The sequence below is a fragment of the Gymnoscopelus braueri genome, assembly GCF_963280865.1.
Source record: "Gymnoscopelus braueri genome assembly, chromosome: 14".
Taxonomy (NCBI): Eukaryota; Metazoa; Chordata; class Actinopteri; order Myctophiformes; family Myctophidae; genus Gymnoscopelus; species Gymnoscopelus braueri.
In genome coordinates this window covers 37,237,840-37,262,180 of record NC_137619.1, presented here as the reverse complement: position 1 = coordinate 37,262,180, position 24,341 = coordinate 37,237,840, and the positions used below count along the sequence as shown (strand labels likewise).

Below are 24,341 nucleotides of genomic sequence, written 5' to 3'. Positions count from 1 at the left end.
CACTTATTGTAAGTCGCTTTGGATAAAAGCGTCTGCTAAATGACTGTAATGTAATGTAATGTAATGTCATATATTTCAAATGTACATACCACACCAGGAAACTTCTTAGAAAAAACCTCTGGAAACTGCTGATTTCTGATCTCCTCCCAAATCTATAATTCATTCAGTCATATGAGTATGGCAGTATGGTATAGTCAGACATGTACAATGTAACTACAATTCAAGATTATTAAACTTACACAGTCTTTTCCATATTATCATAAAGAGACTCACCGCTGCTCTCTCTGAACCAGAATAGATTTTCCAAAGGAGTTCAAAATATATCAGCCCCAAAGCGAATATATCCACTTTTCTGTCGTAAGTGCTCTTGATACTCTATCATAGAAGAACAACATGATAATGAATGCAACAGAAGAGATATACAAGGCATAGACCAAACAACAACATACATTTTTACATTAAATGGCAGAGATTGTAGAACCAAGTGCTTTGAAATAAATTGATTAGTACGGATCTTACTTGTTCAGGTGCCATGTAAGACCTAGTTCCTGTGCTTTTTGTCCTTTCCAGCAGGTTCTCGTCACTGTCATTATCTTCAGCCGTGACCAGCCCAAAATCACCAATCTTCACCTCTCCATCACGTCCAAACATGATGTTGGCAGGCTAATTAAACACCATGAACACAGTAAACACCAATAAATATCAAATAAAACCACTGATGTGGGGCAAAGAAAAATAAAGATGTTCTGAGTTCAGTGTCACCTTCAGATCCCTGTGGATGAGTTTCTGAGAGTGGATGTATTCTACCCCGCTAACTGTTTGTTGTTTAATAAGAAGACTTTCTTCCTGTCTCCTGGGGTCTCGTCGATTCACGTTCCTCTCATCTATCCACACCTTAAGTGTTCTCTTATCGCATAACTCCATCTGAATGTATAGGAACTCGGTTGGTGAATCGGTGCTAGACCTACAGTAGGGACGTAAAAAAGGCAGATATACTGTAGTGATATTACATGCCCTCAAATTGGAGAGAAAATGTATACTGTGTAATGTAATTGATCAAAGGGGATTTTCATTCTTATATAACAAAATGAAAGAGGCTTACTGTGAAGTGCTGTAACTGTCAGGAGCAGAGTCATACATGTAGCCTGAGTTTTCAGTCCAAGCCGTGTTGTATCTCACTATGTTAGAATGCATAAGATGTGCCAATGCACCCACCTCTCTTCGGGCTTTTCTGATTGCAAATAATTCAATTACGTAATTAATTTGAAACTTTCAATTCAACGGTATCAGTAACTGACACTTAAAGGTAGGGTAAGTGATATTTTTTGGTTAAAACAAAAAGTATTTTGTTAAAAGCTTAAAATACTATATTCTGATAGTAAGCATTGCTATAGAGTGTTTTTTCAGTAACAGATGTCTCCCTGTCTCTCCAGCTCTTTAATAAACAGAAAATACATTTTTCGGTAGGTGTCAAAATCTCAGCCAATCAGGAGAAATTACCCATTTTTAAGCTTAATTTGTATAGTGTTCCAGTTCAAATTTTGTCTGCTCATTTCTTAGTGTCATCACTTCCAATTTCACTTGTTTAATCTATATCCTGATTGAGTTCTCTGTCCTGGTTGGATAAAATTGGAAATGAAACTGAAACTGAAACGAAAATGCATTTTCTGTTTAATAAAGAGGTGGAGAGACAAGGAGACTCCTAATACTGAACAAACACTCTATAGCAATGAGTACTATCAGAATATAGAGCTATTTAACACTTATTTTAACCAACGCAAATCACTTACCCTACCTTTAAGCTTACTTAAAGTGTTATTAACTTGAAAATCTGTTTTTTCCAGCAAGCAACTCCTTCATACCAAGCAGTATAAATTAGGCTTTATAAACTGTACACACAAAACACTTACTCTTTATAGCGGACAATCTTTACAGCGTAAAATTTGTCCTCAAGCTTTTGTCTTGCCTTGTAAACACAGCCAAAGCCTCCTTTTCCAAGATGCTCAATTGAATCAAACTCTGATAAGAACCTAATGAGATAAACACAAATAGTAGAACATACTTACATACGATTATAAAACAGTATTAATGATAAACATTGAAATACACATAGCATACAACATTGCAAATCACGGTTTAATATTTGCCATACCTTGAGTCTGCTGATGATTGGTTAGAAGTACCTCCAGGACTATTTTCTGTATTCTTTACATTTAAATTGACAATCACACCATCCAAAGGATAAAATAATAATAAGAATGCATATCATGTCAATGTTTCACCTTCGAATATATAGCCTTGAATATTAATTTCAGTGGGCCTACCTCTTTGGTCTTGTTAGGTATCCCTTGGAAATTTGCTGCAAGTCTAGTGAAACAAGTGGGGGGGAAACGTCAATTGCAGACATATGGAAAAGGTATCATAGGCTTGAGGTCTTCAGAAACCCGCTTACCTTATTTTGGGCTTACAGTCATGAATTTCTGGCTGAAAAGTGGGAAAGGAAATGTCAAGTTCAAGTAACTGCCAAACCCAATAGATGACAATGAGAACAAAGTTAAACATTTTCTTACAAATAATATCTAGCTCTGTTAAATTAGCAGTGAGATACAGTATACTGCAGCTAGTAACAGGTGATTGTCTCTATCATTTGGTTAATGCCCTTCCAGTTGTGTTTGCAGGTACTTGGAAAGCAGTGAACGAGAGTGAACAGGGAAATACTGAAATATGAATTGGGCAAATGCACGCTACAGAACATAGATTTAAAAGTTTAACATTTACACAAACCAAGTGTAAATTGCATGCATACAGGCAGTAACAAACTAACCTTGGGAGGATCAGAAGAATCTGTGAATATTACTGAGTCACTTCTGGTTGTTGCAGTGCTTTGTGATGTTGCATCGAGGGACTCCCTTGAACAATACAGAGACATTAGTAGGCAGATTCTCACCACCACCAGATACCATCTGTGCTACTGTAACTCCTGTTCAATGTCTTACAATGTGTTTGAGGGTACAGAGACATTGGATGGTGAATCTTCAGACATTGCCGACTTGAAGGACACATGAAAGACAAATAAATGGTTGTTAACATTTTATAACAAAAATGGCGATATATGTTATTATACATTATTATATTGTTTTTAATAACTTAGCCAGTTAGCCAGCTGAATTGCATTTGGCTTCCTTTGCACTCTTACCATCACACTATGCAGCATGTGACAGTTCACATTGGTAGGACTTTTCAGACAAATTTAGAAGGATTTAAATAGACCAATTATTTGTATAAAAACACTAAGACTGCACACACACACACACACACACACACACACACACACACACACACACACACACACACACACACACACACACACACACACACACACACACACACACACACACACATGCAGATTGCATGTAAATGATTCCTAAACCAGTTGTTTTGAGGAGTGTTAAAGAAAGAGACATCACAGTATACATTCTAAGCCTTCTTCCTCCACACTGGGAAGAAACTATGTGATTGGTAGAGAATCGGAGAACCTTTGCATTTCATACGTGATGCTCTTTGCAGCCAGCCTGGTGGTTGACTCTTTGCAAAGTTCTAAAGAGGGTTGAATGCACACTAATAAAGTACTGTAGAGGTTCTGTCAACATCTGATACTAAGTTTGCAACCCAAATGAATAGACAAAAGGGAAATAAATACCTGGCTGTTCCAGTCTGGCTGTTCTTGAAGGGCATTATAAGCCAGCTGAGCTGCGTTTTGCTTGGCTTCCTTGGCACTTTTACCCTCAGCCAATGGGTACTCTTTATCATCAATGACCAACCTGCAGGAGAATCTGTGCGTGTGTGTATGCAAGTGTGTGGGTGCATGCATGCAGGGAGGACAAGACTGGGATCAGAAGCTTTACATTTCAATATTCTCATAATCTATCCACAGTTAAAAGAATGTAATATGGTATCTATTTGGTTTCCATCATACTGTACATACTGAGGGCAATGAGGTAGACCACTTTTCACCAATCTGTAGTCAGAATAGCGGTTCTTTTTCTGACAGTAGTAGTTGACAATTCCAACATAATTTGTCTCTCTGAAGCTCTGTTCTTTAAATGCAAGGCTTAAATTCAAGTCCTCTGTTTTCTTGCTGTGATAATAGAGACAAACAATCAACCAACTGAATAAGAAATCTAGAATTTAGATTCTAATCTAATAAAATCTTACTTACCAGAGGCTGGAACCATCTTGATTTAGTTTGTCCTTCTGTTGAGCAGATGAGCAATTTACATTCTCATCTATAGTCTTAAATGAAACAATATGTTTATTATTTGCACCACAGGCCAGTGGTGGACAAAGTCAAAATATGGATAGTCCTTGACAAAGACTATGTTCTATATTCACAATATTTAACAAGGACTCCTTGTTAACTAGTACTGCATTACAAGTTCATGTTGCTCAGTCAAGGTTTTACTTGAGTTAAAGTACTGAAGCACTTACTTTTCTAAAGCAATTTTTATTTTTAATATTAATGCATTGCTGTATTGTCTTCACAATGCATTTATCTCGACTCATACATAACTCTCTGAAACCATCTAAGAATGCAACTTGTTTGTAGAACAACTATGCTACACAAAGTCTAATTAAACAGCCAGTGTCATTTTTTTATTGAATGGCTTCTACTGTAGAATGAATGAAAACAGGTCTCTAGTGGTGACAGGTAATTCTGTGGCTTATCATATTTTCAACAGCTGACAAAAGTTTCATGCTACATGCCACGATTAACATCTCCATTTATAATACAAGACAAGCTAAACTATTGAGCTGTATTTGGAGCTAGACAGCTTTCCATTTCCTCAGCCATCACTAACCTCTTTGGTTTGAATACCACATACCTCATTATATACAAGCTTGGCAGCTTCCTCCTTTGCTTCCTTTTTTGTTCCTCCGAAGGCAATAGGGTATTCCTTATCATCAACCACAAACTTACAGCATCTAATATCACAAAATGGTTATTTAGCACCCTTGGGGACTTAACAAAGTATACAATACATACAGTGAGTGGTATTAGTATGCAGCAGCAACTTACTGTGTTGAATTATTTGGTCCCATTCTGGTTGACTCAACAGCCTTTATTGTGACCCTGTTGCGTTGACTGTATTCATTGAGCCAACATATGAAGTTGGGTTGAGTGATACCAATTTGATTAACTGGTGCAGGTTGATCTACTACAGCTGACACAGATATTCCCATCTGTGAAGAAAATAACATGGTAATAACATGTACAGTAATAACATGTTAAGTAATTTTTGAACAGATAATTGACCAAAGGAAACCGAAAAAGATGCATGAGAATCTCACAGAGTCAGCAGGGTCTGTTTGCTCCATGCGGTTCAGGGCGTGTTTCGCTGCATTCTGTTTGGCTTCCTTCTTATTCTTGCCCACACCGTTGGAATAGGTTTGGCCATTGATCACAACTCTTTGAGTGAATCTGTGGAGTATTTTGGCAATATTTAGCCAAGCAACATGACTCAAAATAATAATAATAATGTCATACTTCCAGCATGGTGGAATGGAATGGTTGCAGGAGAGGGTTTACATAACAAGCAAGTTCTTATGAAGCAGTTGCCCCAGTCAGTGCCTTGCTCAAGGGTACTTCAGGGAGGATATCAATGCACCAGTTGGGAATGCTGATGCACCATTAGCGTGGATAACTATATTTAACACATATTTAGGTTAGGCAGCGTTTGTATAGTTAGGTTTTGGGTTATGGTGGTACAGTTGTCAGACATGAGTTTTCAGCAGTGGTGGAAAGTATTAGTACATTTACTTAAGTACTGTACTTAAGTACAATTTTTAGGTATTTGTACTGTACTTGAGTATTTCCAATTTCCAATACTTTTAGATAGATTGTAGATCAATCTGCTATTTTCAAAAGATTTTTTATACATTTGATAACTTGAAATGGGACATTCTGCATAATGAGTACTTTTAATTTTGGTACTTTAAGTACATTTTGATGCCAATACTTTTGTACTTTTACTTAAGTACAGTTTGTCAGGGGTGGGATCTTGCTAACTGTAGAATACTAACCTCGCAGTCTTTCCACCTCTGGAGGAAAAGTAGAATACAACTCTCGTAGACGTATTTATGATTCTGACGTTTTCAATCTACGAGAGTTGTAGGGTTCACCCCCCATGGACACAGGGACTTTCAGCACTATACCCCGTAGACACTCCAAACATGTACAAATTGAAAATAAAGGTGATAATAAAGAAGTAAAGAAGTCTGTGGCCGATTCTGTCGGAAGTTCCCAATGGGCGGTAGTGACGTAGCCTGGTAAACCCTCCCTCCAGAAATCTCATTTGTATTTTATTTCAGGAGTGAGTCTGGCCTGTAGACCTATATGGGCAATTTGGCTGTGGGCTGGAGCTGGGCGGGAGTAATGTAGCTTTGATGTCCAAGTGGCCCTTTGATGTCCAATTAAGCCACTTTAGGCTGCAGTGATTATCACCAGGAGTAATTGGTTTGTCTTTGATGTTAATGAGCAGCTTGTATGAAAGGTGTATTGATTAATGACGTGTGAACAACTCGGGTTCCACCTGATTGGCCTACCCCCGCTGTCAATCACAAAACAATGAGCGAGGACGCTGATTGGCTCGGTTATTTGGTAATGCACTAGAAACGCCCATACAAGCCTTCATGCCAGACTCACTCCTGGAATCAAATGGAAAAGAGATTTCCGGAGGGAGGGTTTACCAGGCTAGTAGTGACGCGCCCATTAGGTGAAACCCGGAATTACACTCAATGTAAACAGGAAGTAAACGAGGGTGAAAAAATGGCGTTCGGCCACAGACGGCATTAAAACACTTCTTTATTGAAAGATATGGATTATTACATTAAACTACTACCCCGCAGCGAGAGTTAACATTTGGGGCGTGGGGTTAAGCACCTTTATTTTCAATTTGTCCCTGTGTCCATGGGGGGGGGGGGGGGGGGGGAGAACCCTACAAGTACAACTCTCGTAGATTGAAAACGTCAGAATCATAAATACGTCTACGAGAGTTGTATTCTACAGCTAGGATCTTGCCATCACGCACAGATCTTCCAGTTTCATTGGTCAAAGTCACCCAAGTGAATGAATTACAGTATTGCTCAAAGTCCAACTCTGTCCATGTGGAATAAATACAGCACACATACAGTACACTGAGTACGCCTTGGATCAAGACTATCATGATGTATTTGATCGAGTCTGACTTTTACTTTCGCATCCATGATAATATGCAAATGTCAATCTATAAAATAATACATCTATGATTGTCTTGATTCAAGGCTAAAACGCCATGCTTGGAATAAAGCAGTTATGTCACTAACTCTGTACACTAATATTCAGTGTCCACGGTTTGAATGTTCAACTCACTTTTTAATATGATCAGGACCATCAGAGCGAACATCCTCGTATCCGAGTTGCAAGCCTGTTTTCTGTGCATAATCGTTTAGTTTAGCAACGTAATTCATTATTCCACAGAATCAAACAACACTTAATAATACAGCTATAAATTGTTACTGCGTGACAGTGACAGTGTGACACTGTCTTTTCGCTTTCTATTCCCAGCTTCTGCGCCCTCAGTCAGTCAGTGCTTCCAGGTCGCTCTCCATTCCTCCATTCAGTCTTCAGTAGTTTCGATTTCCTTGACAGAACGTCATCATGTACAGTATGTATGTAACCAACCTACAGGGGGCGCATCACTATTTTTGACCTTGCTTGCATTTGATTAAAACAAATTAAAAAGAAAGGAAAAAGAAAAAGAAAAAGCAAATCCCAATATTTTAATTATATTACATAAGGACATCCCCACATCAACAAACTGTATATCTGTAATTCACCACACCATGTGAAATAATGCTTAAAGGAGTAGTTCACCCAAAAAAGTACTTATTTTCAATCAATTTTATTACACAGCCCACGGCCACGAAGCCTTGAATTCTCGTTTCCAATAATTTGATGACCGGCAGAGTCTCCTACCAGAGACTCAAAGAGTCTCCTACTGACTGACCCGGTCATCAAATTATTGGCTCAGGAATGTGACAAAACAAAAAAGTTGCTCAGGGGTCCAGGGACCCCTGAGCAAAGTAACGATTCAATTTCACAATCAAAACATTCTCTGGAAGTTCACACACGATAAAGTGCATATGACATGCACATATGACAGTGCTCTTCTGACATGTTACCACCCACAGTATACAAGTACTTCTCTACTAAATCACATCAAACAAGAAACCTCTAGTGCAGGATATTAATTGAAACATTATTAGCATGATCTTTACAGACATTCAGCTGAGCTGACCACAAGTAAAGCCAGCTATTGTAGTATAATATACCAAAAGTAACACCTTTTGGGACCCTGTTGCGTTGACTGTATTCATTGAGCAAACATATGACGTTGGGTTGAGTTCTACCCATTTGATTAACTGGTGAAGGTTGAGTTACTACACCTGACACAGATACCACTTAAACCCTCTAGAGCAGGGGTCTTCAACAGGGGGTCCGGGACCCCTAGGGGGTCCTCAGAGTTACTACAGGGGGTCCGCCAAATCTTTGTGTGATATGATTTTACTTTTACCTTAACCACTTGAACCTTAGCATCCCTTTTCTGAGGAGAACTTTAGCCAAAAATAGCAGATCTACAAGTTCGCTCTGCGAGGCGTTGTGAGCTTGTAGATCGGCTATTTTTGGCAAAGAGCTATCGGTGTAGAGGGAAAAAAAGAGCAGACCACGTAAACAAAAAAAACTTTAATCTGAAACACAATTTTATACAATATAGAGGGGGTCCCTGCTTCATCTCTCTCTCAGCTAGGGGGTCCTTGGGCTGAAAACTTTGAATACCCCTGCTCTAGAGTTGGTGACGTGGGATGGCTCTGTACATGGATCGTTTTTTCCCCTGTCTACACCAAATCTCTTCGCCAGAAATAGTCGATCTACAAGCTCACAACGTGATTCTAATCTGTTATTTTCGGCTAATGTTGCCCCCAGAATATGGATGCTGGGGTTCAAGTGGTTAACTTATTGTGGCATGTTAATACTCAAAGTACAGAAAAAATAATACAAGGTTACAAAGGGTAGAAAGGTTTAAACTTTTAATGAAAACATGTATGGAACAACAACTCGACTCAGTAAAAATGGTAGCCTGTAATTCAATAAGATCTCGAAATTATAAATACAATGTATACAAAATTCTTCTCTCAACCCATTAAGACCTGAGATACGATTCTACAAATGTCTTCTAAATCCTATCAGTTTTCTGAAACACTTATGTTGCTATAATATCAGTGGTGCTCAAACCTTTTCATGTCAAGGACCCACAAAATGATATTATATATTATATCTGAAAATATTTTGTTCCAGGGACCCCCCAGAAGCAAAGATTTGAGTAAAAAATGTTTGCTTTAAAAAATATATATATTCAAAGATTTGCACAAATTTTCACGATTAAAAAAAAATAGCAGATCTACAAGCTCATAGTGCGGCACTCGGTGCCGCGCTATGAGCTTGTAAATCTGCTATTTTTTAAAGGCCAAAGTATAAAATAACGGTTAAAGTGGTTACACAGATGCATTCCCGGACGGTCTTAATGGGTTAATAGCGCTCTACACAGAGAGTCAGAAAGACAACTGGTTGAAAGAGATGTTGTAGCAGATACCATAATACCTACACAAAAATAGAGTAAACTAGTCCTGCTTAGAGGAGCTAATAGGTTGAGTGTAATAAGTATCTCACATGAATCTTGTCTCGTCTATGATTATAATGTGCCAAACAGTCAAAGATGACATTTCATGCAGATCTCATATATTAGTTTATTCATGGTCAGCAGCTGTATCCCCAGGACAGTTAGAGCACAAGTCCTCTTCATCTGTAAAAAGCAGACATTCAACATCATCAGTAAGGGGGCTGTCCATTGAGGCATTTTTCTTTCATGAGTGCAGCATATTATTTTGAATTGTTTTCTATGTGAGCGGTGCGTATTGATGTGCTGGAAAAAACACCTGCACCTCCAGAGTTGAAATATGTTCAACTCTGGTCGTGTGTTCAGCTCGAAATAAAACGCTTTGGTGGACACACAGCCTAAGACAATAATAATGAAAAAAAAATCTGCAGCATTTGATTAGTCCTCTCACCATTATAAGTGGTCCCACACCATATGCAGTAAAAATGGACTCCTCTTAGATATGATGTCAATATTTGCAGCTTGTCCAGGGACTGCAAAACAAAAGGAAGTGTCAAATTTATGCATAATGCAGAATATTCCTACCGAATGTTTGATTCTCAATGGAGTGGCTTTCACTTATACTATGCTGATTGAATACACATAAGGATTGATTTTAATTATATTTGCACAACTGCTCTTTTTGCACTGTATGTGAGGTCCTACTGTTCTTGCGCCATGTCAGAAAGTATTGTAAGGGTGCGGTCACACCAGATTTTAATTCTGCCTATGAGGGCGGATTCTGCCTTTCAATGGGAACAAAGCATTTTTTTTGTAGAAATCCGCGAATGGCAACAATAATTTTTCTTTGTACCAATGTTCCTAAGACACATTTCTGTACATCTATTGTACCTAAATTAATTGCAATTCTGATGTATATGGTAGTTCCATCATAGGCCTCATCATTTAAAACAATAATCCACATCGAATTAAACACTTACAGTTAATTCCTCTATCTCATCCTGTTCCTCATCCTCTTCCTCATCCTGTTCCTTATCCTCCTCAGTTTCATTGTCATCTTCATCTTCGATAACTTCTTCTTTTGGCCAATACCAGTCTTCTCTGGGAATAGTGATGCTCTGAAATTAAATGAGAATTCAGTCATTGTTAACACAAAGGAAAGACTCACATTTATGTTGACATAATACTGTATAAAGCCATTTAGACATTGTTTGTTTCAACCTTCTGGCTGTCAAGCTGCTCACAGGCCCGCTGGCTCCTTCTGAGATCTCCGTCAATCATTCGCTCTTCTCTTACAGTCCTTACCCTCACCCTAGGATGGAAAATGTACATGTTTACGCACTAATATAATACAAGTGAGTACAAATATTTAGTAGTGACACAGAGAACTGTACACGTCACCTAAAATCATCCAAAGACTTTGTCTCATTCTGTTGTTTGGCCCGCACTTTCTGGCGATAATGTTCAAGTTCCTCCTCTGCTTTTCTCTTCTTTACCCCTTCCATTCCAATGCCACCCCTGTCTGAGTAATACATGTAAGACAGACAATTGTATAAACAAAACCGCTTACTTGGATTTATTCAATGCTGAACAGTTTGAACTGAAAATGTTTGCTTACCAGTTTTGATATTAAGTGGAATTGGTTCAACTCTCCCCACACCTGGAAATAGTATAAGGATGAAATTAATATGCAAATACACATAAAGGCTACTTATTAGTTATATAAACGGAGGAAACTTGCCCTTCTTTCCAAGGCCTTGTCCAGCTTTATAACCCATCTTCTGCAGAAGAGCAAATCCCTTATTGTTCTCGTTGCTGATGGCGCTGTGCAACACGGCTTCTCTGCTCTCCCTCTCTTGCTCTTTGTACGTCTTCTGACGGTTCTTGATATTCTTCTCCTCGTGCTGAACCTCTCTTTTCATGGCTTCTTTGACACGCTTCACCATTGTCACACCAGGCTTAACATCTTGTCTAATAAATGAAGAATAATTCATTAGTAATAAAAATAAAACAATTAAAAAGATTAAAAATACACAAATAATATACACCTATAGCTATAACACCCAGGCAAATTTAGGCGTAGTATTTTATAATTCTATATCATCATATTTCACAACAGAAGTTAGATTAGTTAGAATCTCTCCCCCCCCCTGTTTTTTCTACTCTGTACATATACTGTAGTGTTTTATATTTGTGATGATATTGAATGTTTGGTGCTATTTTACATGTTAATGAATTGAATACCTAGGACCCCAATGGAAACAAGACCGCAAGGACCTTTTTGATGTTATCCTTTTAGACAAAGTCTTTGACTGTACTCGTGCTGTTTTTACATTTCTGTCTAATAAAATATTCAATCAATCAATGGTCCATGGACCACTAGTTGAGAAACAGTTAAGTACTAAATGACCCGGTGACCTAAGATGACGCGTCAATCTAGTTGACAGCAGTTACTGGGAAGTAGGAGGTCAAGAACTTCCACAGAAAGGGGAGTTAGAATCTCAAGAAGGGGAAGTGTACCCGGATTGCCATTAGTTATCATTATTAGGAAATCTGCCCAGGTAATAGCATGTGTTCGCTCACTCATACATAAGTTACAAATCTGTATATCAATTCATTTAACATGAGTTTAATATAGAAGGCTGGATAAAGTAAGAGAATTTCTCAAAAACACTCAATCAATCAAAAACCCTCTGCTCACTAGCATAATATTGCAGTCATTATTTAGAGTCTTATAAAGGGTTATGCGTATTTTAGTTCTTATAACTATAACCATACAGTGTTATAAGCTGATTATAATGCAAAGCAAGTGTTACCAAATACACTAATCTTAGCCCATATATCCACCCAACACAACAACAGTGGTCCCCTGGTTGATTCTTAGTCAGGGTGGTGGTCCCTGGACCCTGGTTCACAATCAGTTGAAACCCCCTGCGCTTAGAGCGTCAGACACTCACATTTTCTTGAGGAACGCATCAGACATATAGTCCTCTTCGTCGTCAGACATCTCGTCCGTTAATGATCAAAATATTGCAGAAGTATTGAAAGTAAAGCTGGTTTATTATTGATACTCTGCTTTCCACTGAGCGGATGTTTGGGTCGTTCAATAATGAATTCCGACCGGCTGTGGAATAATAAGTGCATATATAGTTCCTGTGGGTTTAAACATCACGTGGATGTTTCTTTTTTTTTAAACATGAACCGAACAGGGTCATAACGAATGAAATTACTTTTTAAACACATGTAATAATATACACATTATATTAGATATATAATATATAATATACACATTATATTATTGTTAAATTATGTTTTGGTTTGTCTACATTGTTTCCCGTCGGACATTTCTTAGGCACAACACCCATATTGCCCAATGATACGTCGTCATTCATGCAAGGGTTGCCATGTCGGCTTATTGTAAGCGACTTTGGGCTTGTTTTTCTGTAATGTTGCTTGTAAATATTGGTAGTTGCAGGTTGCAGTTTTTTGGGCTTAATTGTTTCTAAAGTGTAGTTGCTTACTTGGGCTTGCTTCCAAAAGTTGTTTAAACTAGTGTTTCTCAGAGATTTTCATGTCAAGGACCCCCAAATTAATATGTATTTATGCCAAGGATCTCCATTCAAGATTTGTGTTGTTCAAATGTTCAAGAAATATTCCACTTTTTTAAAAATATTTTTTAATGTTTTTACAAGGAGCTTGTAGGTTGACTATTTTCAATTAGCAAGGGCTCATGTAGCCTAGTTGCTTCTTTTGGGCTTGTTTTCATAGACCTGGTTGCTTATTTCCCTCTCTCAAAACCTGGCAACACTGCATTCATGCTGGGGTACAGCGACAGACAGGTAAGGGGCTGAACAAATCCTACATTATTCCCCGCTTTAAGAAGCTCCTACCCCAATATTTTCCAACATATACACATTTTAAAGATGTTTTGTGCGTGAATGTTCATTTTGTACTTGGGTGCTTGGCTTGAGGTGACCCTTATTTTGTCGTACAACCATAGCTAGGTTGCTAAACAACTCGTCTTGTCCACAGCAGCAGCAGCCAGGATCCATAAGTTATTTATTGTGAGGTCTCTGTCAGGGACATCAAACTGTTTAACAACAAATCCCATCATATGTATGCGTGTCGGCGTTGATCGCCTTGTCATATTAGCTGTCCAGAGATAAGAAGAGGCAGTTGAGCATGCTATCCCTATGTCCATTGAGTTTAGTGGGCCCCGACTGCATTGGTCTTATACTTTAGGTTCTCCTTTCCACCCACCAAACTAGTTATGTGACTGCTCTGTACAATCCAGTTCAAGAGAACGGGGCACCTTTGCGATGTGGGACCAGGGTAGCCCGCAAGCAACTCTTATTAGATTCTATTTTTAATATCTGGAGTCTAGAGTTACAATACCAACCCTTGACAGCCCATACATCCAAACAGAAAAGTCCTATTTGATTGTATTTAAACGAGGTTAAACTCACCAACATTGCAGCTGTGCAGAACGCTTGGGTTATCCTCTTTCTAGTTTTTTTCCATAAAAATCCACCATATACATGTTATTATGAGCTACTTTCTGTCAATAAATTCCATGTAGGTGATAATTTTTCAAAGTGTTGGAGTTTGGAAGCGCTCGTTGGAAATCACTCAGTGGTCCTGCTGCATTACCACCTGTTTCTGAAAGCCACATAATGCAGGAGGCAGTAGGACGTTGCGTTTTTGAAAACGAGCGCTTCCAAACTCTGACACTTAGAAAAATGATCACCTGCACAGAATTTATTGACAGAAAGTAGCTCATAGCTCATGTCTATTATGAAACAAAAACTTTGCAGATAGAAAGAGGATAATTCAAGCTTTCCGTACAGCTGCAATGTTGGTGAGTTAAATGTTGTTTAATACAATCAGATAGGACTTTTCTGTTTGAATGTATGGGCTGTCAAGGCAAGGGTTGGTATTGCAACTCTAGATTCCAGAATCTAAGAGTTGCTTGCGGTAAACGGCACTGAACAATCCAGTACAAGAGAACTGGGCACCTTTGTGATGTGGGCTTTTTCTTTTAGCATTACATTTAATTATTTAATAATTGTATATGTCTAAGGGTGACCATATACTGCTGCACACCGAATGAATCCCTACAAGTGCATTGTTGTACGTTGTTCTTGAGTGATAAGAAATGGGTTTTAAGATGAAAACGGGGAATGAATGTGTAATTATTGGTTCCCCCCCAAAATTGTGTGTCCTGTTCTCCTCAAAAACCCAGGACCATTTCTCTCAAGTGCCCAGTTCTATGGTTACCCTATGAGAGTGTACAAATAGACACTTTCAGGTACATTTGGTTCCATGTGTACACTCTCAAGAGTTAGGTTATATAAGTGAACTCCGGTCCATTTGGTTCTATTTGCAGATTTTGCACACACTCAGTTAAATTAACAGTCAAGATTTTACTTTGTAGTTAGAGCAACTGTGTTCAAGGTTAGACCAAAGTGTGATTGTTCTGACCTGGCATGTCATACATTGCAGAGGTGAGGTCGTATACGTCTGTGATAGAAGATCCCCCTGTCCCCTTGAGCAGTTGGTTGTTGCTGGAGTGTTGCCATGGAGTTGGCTCACAGTCTCCTGCTCAACGAAGATGCCCTTGCTCAGATCACTGAGGCAAAGAGGCCTGTATTCATCTTCGAATGGCTTCGCTTCCTGGATAAAGTTCTGGTGGCAGCAAATAAGGTGAATATTGCATTGTGTACAATTTACAATTTAGGCATTTAGCAGATGCTCTTATCCAGAGCGACTTACAAAGTGTAAGATCAGAGTAAATGAATGGCATAAACCATAGTTAACAAACAACAAGGTAAATGGTGACATAAACGGAGTGCAAAGAAAAACAATTACAGTAAGTGCTAAAAAGTAACTAGGATGCCAGGTAAACCTCACACTTAGCATCTGAACATTGCTATATAAATAATATTAGCATATCTATCAAATTAACATCTCACGTGTGCAAGTATGTATTCAATTAAATATTAGGTTATACAACTTAATATGCTCTGCACGTTGGTATAGAACATTAAAATTTAAGAAGGGCTCGCTTTGGAAAAAGCCTGATACCTGCAGTTACAGCTGCTTAACATCTGGCCTCGCTGAACAGGCCTGAGGTTGTGCTGCAGTCTCTTTTTCTCAGAGATGTTCCAATACAATTTAGTCTTTCCAGATACAAATTCCGATACTTGAACTTGTGTATCGGTCCATAGTATACCAAGTACCGATCCGATACTAGTGTGTTATAAATAGATCTAGGAAGGAATTATATCAATTCCTTTAATACACTGTTAAAGTGCAGGAACAATTTAGTAGGATATTTAAATACATTTAAATAGTAGTAATAATAGTACAGTAACAGTATAAAACAGTATTGCAACATCAAATTAAAAAGTAAACATTAAAAATAAACCAGAATTATTTCTCGTAAATGAGATATTCATCACGTGATGAATTAGGTGGTATCGAATTGGTGCATAGACTTGCATACTCGCCAATACAGCATTTTAGGCAGTATCAGAGGCATTTCTGATACTGGATCACAACAACTCCACTTTTTATGTTGTCATAGCTGTTGTATCGCTGTTACTGTGAGCTCATGTATGCTGTTGTATGTTTTGTTGTCAAACAAGTATAGTGCTGTGGAAATTAAGTTCTCCCCGTGGGACAATAAAGTCGGAAGGCTAAAAGTAAAGGGACAAATTAAAGTCGGTAAGTAAAAGGTGATGTGTTCGTCCTTATGGTTCATGAGTTTGTTTTGTGTATGCTTTGGAAGGTGGATGTGAAGGAGAAACAGAAGAAGCTAGTGGAACAGTTAACAGGACTGATTAGCAGCGCTCCCGGACCTCCAACCAGAAAACTACTGGCCAAAAACCTTGCAACTCTCTACAGCATCGGTGACACTTTCACTGTCTTCCAAACTCTTGACAAGTGCAATGACATCATCAAAAACAAGGATGACACACCTGCATATCTGCCAACAAAGCTGTGAGTTTGCATTTATCAAATATATATATAAATATTTTCTAGTAGCTGTAATGATGGGTTAATATTCTGTGTCAACTTTAGTGCATATTCTTTTACACGCACGCATGCACACACACACACACACACACACACACACACACACACACACACACACACACACACACACACACCTACCTTAGTGTTAGTAGCTAAGCCTAATGTTAATCTGTAGAATCATGATATTTTGTGTTTAAAAGGGGGGATTAAGTTTGCATCAATAGATTAAATGTGCTTTTTGCTGCCATTAAAGGGCAGTAGCCATGGATGAAATCACATCTGTTGTGACCTACAGTGCTTAATATACACACTATTATGTGTAACCTCACTCAGAAAATATGGCACATGGATGGTTATTATTAATCATGATTATTACAACAACAACAAAAATCCATGTAAGCAAAGCACGCTACAGTCAAAATAAATTTTAAGTTGATTGTATATGAAATATTTAAAACAAGGAACCATACATTACGCATCATAAAATATTGATTCTTCACACTTTGAGGTCATTTTGAAAACTGACTTGGGGTATTTGTCACTGTACATTTGCACATGCAGCACATGGAATTTTTCCTCTGCATTTACCCATCCTAACTATAATGAGCAATGGGTGCTATTAATACAGAGCCCAGATGAAACACTACTTGGTAACAATACCTAGTATTGCCTTGTAAGAAAAACACCAATTTTTTATTTCATTTTATACATCGATGTCAATTATCTATGTTTTTTTTACCTTTTAACTTGATTATTGTTGTTTCAGTGCTGCGGTGGCATGTGTTGGGGCTTTTTATGAGAAGATGGGCAGGATGCTGGGAAGCTCCTTCCCGGATACGATTAACAATCTCTTGAAGGCTTTAAAGAGTGCAGAGGTATGTCATTAAGGAAGACAAACTGTGAGCTGCCATATGGAGTCTGAAAGTTGGGAAAGACCATACAAGACATATTTTTAATGTATCGCTCTGCTTTCCTGTTGCATTGTTTGGTCTAGTCCCAAGGCAGAGGGGAGATCCTTCTCAGTCTGCAGAAGGTGCTGAATGGACTGGGTGGGGCTGCAGCGTCATGTCACCGGGATATCTACAAGAATGCCCGCTCCCTGCTCACAGACAGGTCCATGGCGGTGCGCTGTGCCGTAGCAAAGGTCTGTGAGAGGATTTCGCCATTTTACGTTTACATAGTGAAATCATTACTTTTAATTGAACAGGATTTTGGTGTGTACTGTGTAGTATCACACGACTATTCATGATTTAACAAGTATCTTTCAAATAACGGGCATGTCTATAGATTCTTTCAGAATTAACAGTGAGTCTTAACAACAAGGCAGTAATGACCACCACAACATTTTAAAATGAAATGACCTCAGTGATTGTCATTTTGTTGAGGAACATTTATAAGAGGCTCTGAGATGGCATTTCTACACTTCCATAAGCCTGGTGGTTGCACAGATGGTTGCACAAAACAGTGATGGCAAAGATTATCAATTACTGGAAAACGTCATGATTATTCTTTCATTTATATACCCTGTAAAACTGTGATGTGCATGTGTTATACCCCCATTGAGAAAGACAACTTCCTGTTTATAAAATATCACATAACTGACACTGTATGATTTCAATATGGTTTTGTAGTTTAAATATTGTAAGTAATCTTCACTGTGTTGTCTATGTATGGGATACACAATTTATTTTGCAAGCTGCATGAAGTAAATTTCACTAATCGGGTACCATATTTTATTCCTGATCCCTGAGCAGTGCCTCCTGGAGTTACAGAATGAGGCTGTGTTCATGTGGACCACAGAACTGGAGAACGTGGCCACACTGTGCTTCAAGGCCCTGGAGGGCTCCAACTATGGGGTGCGGGTTTCAGTGTCCAAACTGCTGGGAACAGTCATGGCCACAGCCCTTATGCCGAAACAAGCATCAGGTATAATAGGTCTCATAAATTACGAAGTGGAATCAACCCATCTTATCCACTTAAACCCTATATACTGTACTTTGTTGACCAGTGTGCCCCAGGGGTCCACACTAAGCCCCCTACTGTTTTCCCTCTACATAATCGGCGAAAATAGCCAAACTAGAAGCTCACAACACGCAGCGATGACATCTTCTAATTTCACCGAATGTTCAGCTTAGAATTAGGATGGTAGGGTTAATGTGTAAAAAGAAATATATATATATACAATTTTTGCGCTACAATGACAACAACTAATGGTTTTAATCACTTGTCTTCTTCAGTGATGCGTCAGAATGTGAAACGGGCCACACTGGAGGAGGTACTGGAGCTGATGGCTACCGGTTTCCTCCGTGGGGGATCGGGCTTCTTGAAGAGTGGGGGTGAAATGTTGAAGGGAGGAGGCTCTGTCAGCAGGGAGGTGCGGGTGGGCGTCACGCAGGTAAGCCATATTCTCTTCAGTCAAACACCACAACAGTTTAGAGTATGAGTTTTAGAAACGTTAGTCAATCTTGAGTTGATTTCATCGTTTAATTTTCATGTCAATTGTCATGGACATTTTCCATGAGTTGCTATGCTCACACATAAATGCCACTAAAGGCTACAAGATGTGAGGATACAGCATTACTTTGTTGAGAGCTTTCAATCACACATATTGTCAAATCCTGTTCTGTGTATCTCGTTATAGTCCTACATACAGGCGTAACTTTTAACAAATGAATGCAGCAGCATTCATTTAGTAGTTTTAGTAGTACATAAAGTAGTCTTTCCTTATTCGCTGGAAAGATTCTGTCATTTTGGCACACATTCAATGTTTTACAGCCTTTCTAATTCCAATACGTTGTTCAACTTACAAGAAAACATCTGTGGTTGTCTTGACATTGTATGCTGCACAAGCAAGTTGGAGAGATAACATTCATTCAAAAGTTACGTGAAGTGTTCTAGTTTTAGCCATGATAACAATTTATTATTGTGCTTTCATTGAGTTTGTGTCCTGTCGTTCAATTTACAGTTTGGTTGTGTGTCATGTTATGATGTGCACGTTGTAGTGTGTTCACTTCTCGAAATGATTTTCTTTTGCAATTTTATTCCATGACTCCTTCACAGGCCTATGTCGTATTCGTCACAACTCTCGGCGGTCAGTGGCTGGAGCGCAACTTTGCCACTTTCCTGTCACACGTGCTGGACCTGGTGTCTCACCCACGGGCCACGCAGACACACGTAGAGGCTGTGTACTCACGACGTTGCGTCTCCTTCATGCTGCGTGCCACCCTGGGGGGTTTGCTGGGAGAAAAAGCCCAGATTGCGGCGGGCAAAGAAATCTGCCAAGCCATCAGCAAGCAAATGAGGGCTGTGGGTAAGGAGGATGGGGGGGAAATATCACGGTTCAGAGCATTACAGAGTAAGTACTCGTCATTATTACTTTTTTTCTCCCCTTCCACATTCATGTTTATATTTATTCATTTTGCTTTTATTTGCTTGTGTTGTGTGTGTGGAGTTGGCTTTGCTTGCTTTCCTTGGATTTTTATTACCTTTTCTTTTAGGTTATTTTTATTTCCTTGACATTTTCAAAGTGGGCAGCATACAGTCATTAACATGAACCATTTGTAAATGCGCAATTCAGGCTCAGGCATGCATTCTATTCTCAGCTAGTTGGCTTTTTTGGCACACTATCAATGTTTTACAAACCCTAAGGTAAAAAGAAAATAACCTGTCTTCACATACTGTATGGCTTAGATAGGCAGAAATGCTTGATGGTACTAAACCTGCTCACAATCAGTAAAAGCAAACCACATTTTTAACTCATGGTGACGAGGCATAATATTAAGCAATTTGCATCTATTGAGCTTTCCTGTTTGCCTCCTACAATGTCCTTTCCTTTCCCAGCGCATCATCTTTTTCTTTTTAATAATCACCAATCATTTTTATGATCGCCATTGTTTCTTAAAAAAAAGAAAGATGATTCTTACTCTGTGATTTGCTTTGAAACCTTTGAACTGTGGACTATGTCAAAACCTATTTTCTTGTCTTGTACTCCTGATGTTCTTTGGGCACATCATTTGACCCAGTGAACCATTGTACCTTACAATGCACGTTAGAAAATGTCATGTCCTAAGATGCAGCTTAGTGTACTACATTTTTCATTTACCAATTGTACCCAGACTTTAATTAACAGCTAGTTATTGTTCAATATTCTGACTGGGTATCGCGTTAATAGTCGGTCTGCTATGCCAGCTCTTTCATTTGTAAAAAATATTGATAATGTGTGTTGAAGGACCTCTTCCACCTTTAAATATCTGCTTTATCAGTTAATTTCCCCATTCCTTTGTTGGGTGCTGCTGTGCTTCCCACTTTCTTGACTTTGCCTTTTTTGTCTCTGCTATTTTTCTGCAGCATTTTTTCAGATTTAGCCAAACCGTTACATTTTTGTGAGCTCTGAGGATTTAAGTTGATGCATAATACATGCCAATATTTGTGGTTTGTTGAATTAAGTTTACATTTTGAAAACCAACCTAATCCTTGCCGCCTTGGACCAGCAAAATAACATTGAACCAGTGATTGCTGTTGACGTGATCACACCATGGTTTTGTTTAGTGAACAAACCCTCAGAGCTCTGTGTGTGGGTCGTTCAGTGCAGTGCGTCCGTTTCTACTCCATGGGTTTCTTTCTACTGCTGTTGGTGCAGGGCTTTGCAGTTTGCTGATGTGTGACAACCTTAAGGGTGGCAAGCAGCTATTAAAGTTATTAAGACCTCCATGTGCAATAGTGTCTGAGGATTACGATTAACCAGTTGTATAATTACAGGATGTGCCTTCCTTGTTTGAGAGAATTGAGCAATGTGTTTTGATTCAGTGCAAGTCAACTTATCCTACCACAATGTTTGAGTACTAGCATGTGACAGCAACATTATTATTGTTATTATTATATCATGTTATGGAATTGAGGGATGTAGACGATCTTAACTCTGTAGTTTAGATTAGTTTAACTCCCAGATTAGCTTTGTTCAACTTGGCCATTTTGGCACTTTTTGTGCTGACAAAACTGCCTTTTTCTGTTTCCCCCTGCATGGTGTGCTTTCAGAGGCCGTGGTAAATGACACCAGTGGAGAGAACAAGGCAGGGGCAGCGGATGTCTCTGCCAGTCAGCATGTCATGGTGTGTGCCCTCAAGGAGCTGGGCAGTCTGGTCCACAGTTTGAGTGCTACCTCCTCACCGCTTATTCAGGAGCCTTCCATAGGTGAGATGCTCACACGGTATCAATCGGGATTTCAATTCTATTTTCCTGCACCATCAGATACCCAGACAAAGACACCCCTGGTGGGGTTGTTTCGGCGTCTACAAAAACATCCCCGGTTTGATTCAGTGGAGGGCGGGGGGTGCCTATATTGCATGTCTTGTCCTGTCTCAATAAAATGGAGAAAACATTTCCGTACAAAAACAACCCTGCTGTTGGTCACGTGAGCCTAGAATTGCTGCAAATTATCATTTAGTACCCGAGCTAAAAATGTGTACTCAAGTCGTTTCTTTGTTCCCCGTTTCCCGTTCCCTAGGACTTGTGGAAACTGTGACCTCGGTGCTGCTGCACCCGAGCATGGCGGCCCGTTTGGCAGCTGCGTGGTGCCTGCGCTGTGTCACCGTGGCGCTGCCCTACCAGCTGACCCCGCTGTTGGACCGCTGTGCAGAGCGCATCAACAACCTGAAGAGCTCCCCTGAGGCAGTGAGCGGCTACAGCTTCGCCATGGCTGCCCTACTGGGAGGGGTACACCAGTGCCCCCTGGGCATCCCCCACTCCAAGGGCAAGGTCTGTAGAAAGCACTGTGACACACATTCTACAATTGATACATCTAGTACAGTTCATGTTTCCTGTGGGCTTGAATTGAATATTTTTGGTCTTATTGCTCCAACTAGGTTTAAAAAACCTTATTCATTCCCAACAGGCAATTTGATTTTCATCCACCTGTCAGAGGCTGGTATTTTTCTTAGTAGCTATACCGTTACTCATCGCATTTGTCTGTTTTTCCTCCGTTTCAGCTGGTGGTGAGTATAGCTGAGGACCTCCTGCGGACAGCGGCTCAGAACAGCAGGCTTTCGCTGCAGCGCACACAGGCGGGATGGCTGCTACTGGGAGCTCTTATGACCCTGGGTGAGGACAGGACTGTCCCTCGAATAATAACATTTAACACTCACTGTGTGTGTGTGTGTGTGTGTGTGTGTGTGTGTGTGTGTGTGCATATGCATATAAAATCATGTTTCACCCTTGTTTTCTGGACTTGTGGTTAGATCTCAGTCAGAGCTACTTGTAATGTACAAGACCTCCTTTGGTTAATAAAGGGGCAGAACTTTGGAACTCTATCTACCCACTTTTAAGAGATGAATCAAATTATTTGTGACCATAAGAAATACATTTCTTATAGTCAGAAAATAATTAATGCCTGAATTTTGATTAGTTAGTTTTTTAGATGATAGATTATAATTATTTTTAGAAAGGCCTCCTGTGGACAGGTGTTGAGAGTTGGTGTGGTAGAACAGGGTAGCAAGGCACCGTCCTAGTCTAGACCAGTGGTTCTCAAAGTTTTTCATGTCAAATACCCCCAAAATTATATGTATTCGGCTGCGGACCCCCATCTTAAAACATAGTTTGTGCCAGGGACCTCCAGAAGCAAAGATTTGAGTTAAAAAATGTTTAGAAAAATATGTACAGTATATTGAAAGATTTGCACACATTTTCAAGGTCTTTCAAAAATAGCAGATCTACAAGCTCGTAGCGCAGCACAAAGTGACGCGCTATGAGCTATGAGGATGCTACATTAACTACTTTAGCTGGGGACCCCACTATCCAATGTGATTGTGTTGTCAAATAAACATAAATCAACACACACTGTACATGGAGTTCTGTTCTGACACACGGTGTTCCTATGTGTACTCAGGTCCCTCCCTGGTTCGCTATCACCTTCCCAAGATGCTGCTGCTGTGGCGGAACGTGTTCCCACGCTCCCAGAAGGAGCTGGAGGCAGAAAAGGCCAGAGGAGACTCCTTCACCTGGCAGGTCACACTGGAGGGCAGGGCAGGGGCACTGTGTGGTAAGGACACACAGTCATTCATTGTTCAAACCCACAGAGATGACCATTTCATGGATGGATTGATTCTATATCGGTCTGCAGGACAATTCACCTTTACTGTACATATTGCAACAATTAACTACTTTTTTTTCATCACTTTTTTGGGCATGTCATGTGAGATGGGGGGCGGGGGAACTACAACCTTGTTTCGCTATTCGTCGTACAACGAAGTATAATATACCCAACACAATGCTTATTTTTAACAATCTCTCTCTGTCGAGCTCTCTCCCTGTGTGTGTCAATCTGTCTCTCCTTGTGTTTTCTATCTGCCTCTTTCTCTCTCTCCCTCCCTCTTTCTCTCTCTCTCTGTCTCTCTGTTCTCTCCTCCCTAGCCATGCGTAGTTTTGTGGCACACTGCCCTGAGTTGCTCACAGAAGACGTTATCCGGCGTCTGATGACTCCCATAGAATGTGCCATGACCATGATGTCCCAGTGAGTGCCAGAGCTCCTCTATTCACTTGAATTCACTCGATGCTGATTTGACTTGCAAAAGTTACACTATACAGGGGCTCAATAAT

At 39.5% G+C, this 24,341-nt stretch overlaps 3 protein-coding genes across 4 annotated transcripts in view; 1 reads left to right on the top strand and 2 right to left on the bottom strand.

The window, feature by feature from the left end:
- The window catches only part of LOC308100882 (interferon-induced, double-stranded RNA-activated protein kinase-like), a 30,610-nt gene extending 22,966 nt beyond the window's left edge, over positions 1-7,644 (bottom strand). The window contains exons 1-3 of the mRNA XM_080450046.1: positions 7,409-7,644; positions 5,350-5,479; positions 5,173-5,241 (exon numbers count right to left, since the gene is read on the bottom strand). Of these exons, the coding sequence (XP_080306172.1) occupies positions 5,173-5,241; positions 5,350-5,479; positions 7,409-7,506 (297 nt within the window). The 5' untranslated portion in view covers positions 7,507-7,644. The remainder of the gene's footprint in view (positions 1-5,172; positions 5,242-5,349; positions 5,480-7,408) is intronic.
- Positions 7,645-9,112: 1,468 nt separating this feature from the next.
- Positions 9,113-12,806, bottom strand: LOC308099914 (G patch domain-containing protein 11-like). The gene is made up of 8 exons (XM_080448777.1): positions 12,671-12,806; positions 11,455-11,684; positions 11,332-11,373; positions 11,115-11,235; positions 10,935-11,025; positions 10,694-10,831; positions 10,165-10,246; positions 9,113-9,899 (listed from the first exon to the last, which is right to left on the bottom strand). The coding sequence occupies exons 1-8, from the start codon at positions 12,718-12,720 to the stop codon at positions 9,844-9,846; spliced, it is 810 nt and encodes a 269-aa protein (XP_080304903.1). The 5' UTR covers positions 12,721-12,806; the 3' UTR covers positions 9,113-9,843.
- Positions 12,807-13,513: 707 nt separating this feature from the next.
- heatr5b (HEAT repeat containing 5B) overlaps positions 13,514-24,341 on the top strand; it is a 30,230-nt gene continuing 19,402 nt past the window's right edge. Inside the window, exons 1-13 of one of the 2 annotated variants that reach the window (XM_080450032.1) lie at positions 13,514-13,552; positions 15,216-15,416; positions 16,504-16,715; positions 17,518-17,626; positions 17,746-17,895; positions 18,506-18,677; positions 18,989-19,146; positions 19,812-20,061; positions 21,786-21,941; positions 22,255-22,505; positions 22,736-22,847; positions 23,632-23,784; positions 24,156-24,255. In XM_080450032.1, the coding sequence (XP_080306158.1) occupies positions 15,291-15,416; positions 16,504-16,715; positions 17,518-17,626; positions 17,746-17,895; positions 18,506-18,677; positions 18,989-19,146; positions 19,812-20,061; positions 21,786-21,941; positions 22,255-22,505; positions 22,736-22,847; positions 23,632-23,784; positions 24,156-24,255 (1,949 nt within the window). In that variant the 5' untranslated portion in view covers positions 13,514-13,552; positions 15,216-15,290. Of the gene's footprint in view, positions 13,553-15,215; positions 15,417-16,503; positions 16,716-17,517; positions 17,627-17,745; positions 17,896-18,505; positions 18,678-18,988; positions 19,147-19,811; positions 20,107-21,785; positions 21,942-22,254; positions 22,506-22,735; positions 22,848-23,631; positions 23,785-24,155; positions 24,256-24,341 lie in introns of both variants that reach the window. The other variant, XM_080450031.1, reaches the window with a different exon arrangement.